The sequence below is a fragment of the Egretta garzetta genome, unplaced genomic scaffold, assembly GCF_000687185.1.
Source record: "Egretta garzetta isolate BGI_Z169 unplaced genomic scaffold, ASM68718v1 scaffold256, whole genome shotgun sequence".
Taxonomy (NCBI): Eukaryota; Metazoa; Chordata; class Aves; order Pelecaniformes; family Ardeidae; genus Egretta; species Egretta garzetta.
Genome location: NW_009260073.1, coordinates 2,941,500 through 2,946,755, shown reverse-complemented (window position 1 = coordinate 2,946,755; position 5,256 = coordinate 2,941,500). Strand labels below are relative to the sequence as shown.

The 5,256-nt window shown below is 39.4% G+C and overlaps 1 protein-coding gene across 1 annotated transcript in view; it reads left to right on the top strand.

Moving 5' to 3' along the window:
• FAM114A1 (family with sequence similarity 114 member A1) overlaps nucleotides 1-5,256 on the top strand; it is a 34,024-nt gene extending 28,768 nt beyond the window's left edge. The window contains exons 12-13 of the mRNA XM_035896741.1: nucleotides 1,423-1,476; nucleotides 3,062-5,256. Coding sequence (XP_035752634.1) covers nucleotides 1,423-1,476; nucleotides 3,062-3,163 — 156 coding nt within the window. The 3' untranslated portion in view covers nucleotides 3,164-5,256. The remainder of the gene's footprint in view (nucleotides 1-1,422; nucleotides 1,477-3,061) is intronic.

Sequence of the window (5,256 nt, the reverse complement as noted above, 5' to 3'; positions counted from 1 at the left end):
AGAAAATCTACATCTTCCTGCATGTCCCAGTGGTTCAACTTCCCCCTTAACCTGCCAACAGCACCTGGGTTTTCACAAACACCTTCCAGTGTCCTGCAAAGTGCATTAACTTGTGGGCAACTGAGAAATGGCTTAGAACAGAAAATATTGGGTTTTTTCAAATATAATGCCATCCCTCTAGTTACACCTGCAGAATTCAGACCTATTAGCTATAGTGCTGGCTGTACACAGAGTCTATAACGTTGGTGACGTTTCTGAGTGAGCGGTAATGCAGAAGTAAGAAAGACCAGCTTTGCTTGCTGGGCAAGATGTCTTTCAGGCTTTAGCTTATTGATTCATACAATCAATAGTATTTGATACCGCTCTCTATCTATTTCAGTTTATTGACAACCAACTGAACAGTGCACTTTGTAATGGATTTTCTAGTAACTGACAGTAAAATAGCTTCTCTTTTCTCTAACCATCTTCCCTTTGTTCTGCCATCTTTCTCCAAACTAAAATTAAGGTGTTTCATGTTTCTTTAAATCTGCAATATGAAAGCTACAAAGTTGTAAGCGGGCATCCTTCAATTAAATTAATCAGTGTTCTGTTTCCTTTGTTCTCATGAAGTCCACCGTTCGGTATTGAAAGAGAGCAACTCTTGGTGGAGGTTACTGTCATTCTGAAAAAACACAATGCAAAGAGAGTCAGAATAAAAAAAGGAAAGAACTTTTGCCTTTTTAAAAAGCAGAGCAGCTGACGAATCTTGGTTTTCTAGCCTCTAGTAGTGTCCCTACTCATCGTACCCATCTTTATTCCTGTTTGATGGTTGAGAAAAGTGCTATGCGTGCTGAGCGATGTTTACTGGCCAGCCTGCATTGTCCAGCTCAACATACATTGCCTCCAGTTTGGGGATCTGAGTTTCACCTGGTTTTCCTTCTGTAGGGGAGCTCACCTGGGCCTTTCATTTCCTCCTAACCACTGATATTTGTGAAACTTCTAAGAACTTCCTTTTCCTTCTCACCTGTATTTTTTCTTCTTGTATTTTTCCTTCTTGTTTCCTTCAAAACGAGCCAGGGGTTAAAAAATTTTGAGGAGAGATGAAAAGGGCACTGACAGACAGATGGACAGACATCATCACATAAATCTCATGTCCATAGGAAACCAGGCAATTGGAAACTCTGTGGTACAAAAATTGATGAAAAAGTAAAACCCTGGGCCTGTCTTAGTTCATTGTACGCAGCGATAGAAATACGTAGGGTCTACTGAAGTGTGTATGAAATGTCAACACAGTTATCAGGAACAGTGTGATAAACAGTCTGAGTAAGAGTCAAGGTGAAGCAAGACCTATATAGAATTCATAAACCCACTTCTCAGATATCAGTATATTTCTGGTAAATGTATTTCTTGTCCTGGCATTTCATTTTATTTTCTGGTTTACAGAGCAGCATGAAGGCAGAGGTTCTTACCCCCATCATCAACAGTGTGCTATTAGAGGTAAGGCTTCACTTTTTTCACATTAGGAAACGTTCTAGTAAAATGATTTTGAAATGAAACAGTCGCGTTTATGTCTGAAGACAGAACTGTATAAAAAGTAATGACAATATAATTCTGGCTGTTCAGTGCCAGCTCATAAACCTCCCGGTTTTGTGTTCAGCCTCTCCCACAAATACTGTAGGAGTAATACTGCATTTACTGAGGATTCTTAAGAACTGTGTGGCTGAAGTGAGGCTGGCCAACCTTTAAATTCTGCTGCTGTTTGGTCAGAGCACAGCAGACAATTTGCAGTGTCCTGTTTAGCCCTTTTCTACCTGTTCACAAGTGTCCTGGGCTAAGTCTGTTCTTGCTGTTCTGTTACCTACTTCAAATCTTGCAAAGTATTTCTCATTCACAGTTTCAGACTACTCCTTTCTTCAAAATTTGAGTTGCAGGTATGCTACAGTGCTTCCCACCCACTGGCGTTTAGATTTCTACAAAGATTCACTGTCTAGCAGCAGGCTTGGTCAGCACATGGATAACCAGGCATCAGACATGACCAAAAAAATGTTCATGACTGATTGCTTTTATTAGGCACCGTGATCTATGAGTGACCTCTTCTGTTAGACACCATGAGCTATTTTTCATCAGAAAAGCACAGTGAGTAAAATGTGCCTCAGTTTTACTGAGAAGAGAAGAGGTCAAGAGGGAATAAAATGCTCCTAAAGTACTAAAATGTGTCCTATCTGCAGCACGAATTCTTTTAACTCTGCTAATTAGATCACACTTCTCTTTAATCATAAATAAACATACAGTAGTGACTACAAATTGTCACTCTATCTGGTAGCTGTGTTCCCTTAAAAATGAGGACAAGATTGTTTTACAATAAGCAATTTTGCACTGAGTTAACAATACCTGTAAGAAAAATCATGGAAAGTTGAACAGAGCTGTAGTAAAGACTACCCTACCGTTCCTTTTGTGATAGGGCAAAGCTGCTGTTGCAGCTGACGTATCTTTCTCTGCTCCGGGAATTGCAAAATCTGGGAATGTCCAGAATTGTGGAATACGCTATTTTGTACTTCTTAAATCCCGTATTTGTATACAAATGTGTATCAGTACAGCCTAGGTTCATGGACAATTACAAGCTGCTATGCTGTTCTGTATTAGAAATTCCAAAAATAGTACTATGCATTAAGACTATTATAACAATTCAAACTGTTAATTTCAGTGACACTTCTTCCACCTACAGCAAATTCAAAATTAGTTCTGTTGAGGGAAAGACTAACTGGTTTGTATTTAAACAGTCAAATCTACTTCTGAACGCTGTGGCATTTTATTCTACTCACATTACAAACAAAACTGTCCAAGAGTTCAAACTGGGGGGAAGTCAGATTTTTATATAGTGGTTCAGGCTGTCCCTGTTAGTTGTAAACTGTTGTGATTCATCATTTTTGTTATCTACAGAGTCTAAAATCTTGTGTGGATAGATACGCTAATATAGCATGATGCAGAGGTCAAAAACAAAAGTGTATTTAAAAAGTACAGTGTAATTCCTGAAATACATGACCACTAAACTGACAAACCACATGTTTTCTCTCCCCATTAGGGTTGCAACAGTACTACTTACATTCAGGATGCTTTCCAGCTATTGCTTCCCGTTCTGCAAATTTCACATATCCAGACCAGTTGTTTGAAAGCACAAGAGTGACAGTTTCCCAGCCGTCGTCACCACGGGGCTGAGCAGAAACCACAGACCTCACGTCTTTAATGTATGCAGATAGAAGGGGTGGTGCGAGAGGCATCTGGCCACTCACTGAAGACACTAAATGCGGTTTTGCACGTACAATGTTGAACAACATTTTGAAACTCTTTCAGACTTTTAGGCTTTAGAAGTAGTTAGTAGAGTGAGTAATTTCTTTTCCATTAGAGCATATCCTTTGCATTAATTTAAACTGAAGTCTATCGATACTAGCATTGATTTAAATACAGATTCTAAATGTTGACTCTTTCAGTTGTAGACGACGTGTGAAGGAAATCACAATGTAAAGGTTTTTAAAACATTTCAGCCCAAATGCCCTTTTCCATTGTTTGCACCCTAAGTGCCAGTTAAAAACGTGTATTTCAAAAATTGGTTTCAGTATTTAATTTTAGGCAACCTGAACAAATTATCATAGTGTTCTGCTTGTTAACTATTTTTTACAGTAGCAAATAAAAACATCATCATAATGTGTACCACTTACATAACACTTTGTGTTGCGAGACTTGTATAGTAATAGGCATTAACTTTACTAAATCAAAATTTTGGAGGATATGCATACAGAATTATACTGAAAAGAAATTTTCTGAGCCAGTTAAGAGTACGGGTAAAGCTCTCTGTTTGCTAACCCATAATTCTACATTCATTTATGTCTACTTCTTAATTCCAACAGCTGAACCACATTGCAGGCCAAAGTAATCTTTTTCGTATGCAAGAATTGGAAAATTTCCCTTCTGTTTGGCAGTTGAAACACCCCCAAATCAATCTCCTCTCAGATGCATTACCAAGTTTGGGGGTTAATTTTATGAATTTATCTTTATGAAGCTTTTTATCAGCTGGAGTTACTGATACTGGCCTGGAAAGGAAGTTGTGAAAAGAAGTCACGCTTTGGGTGGGGAGGTCGCATGTCAGCGCAATCACCTTTTCTCTGAGGCAGTAGGTAGAGGGAGCGTAACTGAGCAGCAGGGATGACGTTTCGTAACAACCCTAGCAACCGTGACAATTTGTCCGTATCCTTAGCTGAAAATCCTGAGCTATGAACCTCAGAATCTGTTCAGGCTGGTTTACCTCATAGACAGGAAGAACCTCCCAGTATCGTAGGTAGCCTGTTCTCCTGGATTGTCATTGTTTATTACATTTCTTTCAGCTATTTTGTATTTTTTTTCCTCCTAGTACACTCAATAATTTTATTTAAATGCTTTTTAATTGTAGTTGACATCTGAATATGTTTAATCATAGAAGCATAGTTCATACATTGTAAAATTAATGAAATAGAGCACGAGGAAATACTGTCCTGTTTATCAGCGATGAGAAACCATGTATCTATCTGCTTTGCACATGGTCACTTTTGTGAGTGCAAATAGGGGAGGACAGAAAGGTCTGTTTGTGTCTTACACTATTGCGGTCCCTGTTCTGCTGTCACATGCATTGTGACTTTTCCATCTTTTGTTATTTAGAGATGAAATTTTCCCTATCCCTGAAATAAGGTTTGTTACGCAAAAATCTATTTTCTGCCACCCTGTAATTTAACAGATTTGAGAGATCTTTCTAGGTAAGTAGAAGGGGTACAGTCTTCAAATCCACTTGCACAGAACATTAAAAAAAACCCTTACAGCAATGCTAACAAAAATAAGAAAGCCCCTCGGCAGCTGAAAAGGCCAACGGAGCTGACATTCCCTGGTATTTATGCCATGTTGAACAGCTAACTCTCCTGCAACATGGGAAAAAGAGGGACGCGGGAAAAGCAACTGGTAAGCAGACTCACTGGCCCAAAGGTAGGATACAGCTCCCACCAACCGTTGTATCCACAACGCTTCCGTCTGGCATTGCTTTATGTCTGAAAGCATATTTTCCAAAGTGCATTACAAAATAATGTTGAGTTGAAGCAAAACACTGCATCATACCCCATGCTTCTCTGGCTTCTGCACTCTGGGGGGAATAAACGTCCTTTCCTCTGGTAGTCTGCTCTGGCTGCTGGGAGAGACACACGCTTGTACCTACGCAACCCTGTATACACGCTTTAACCCAGCTCCTCCGCGTGGATC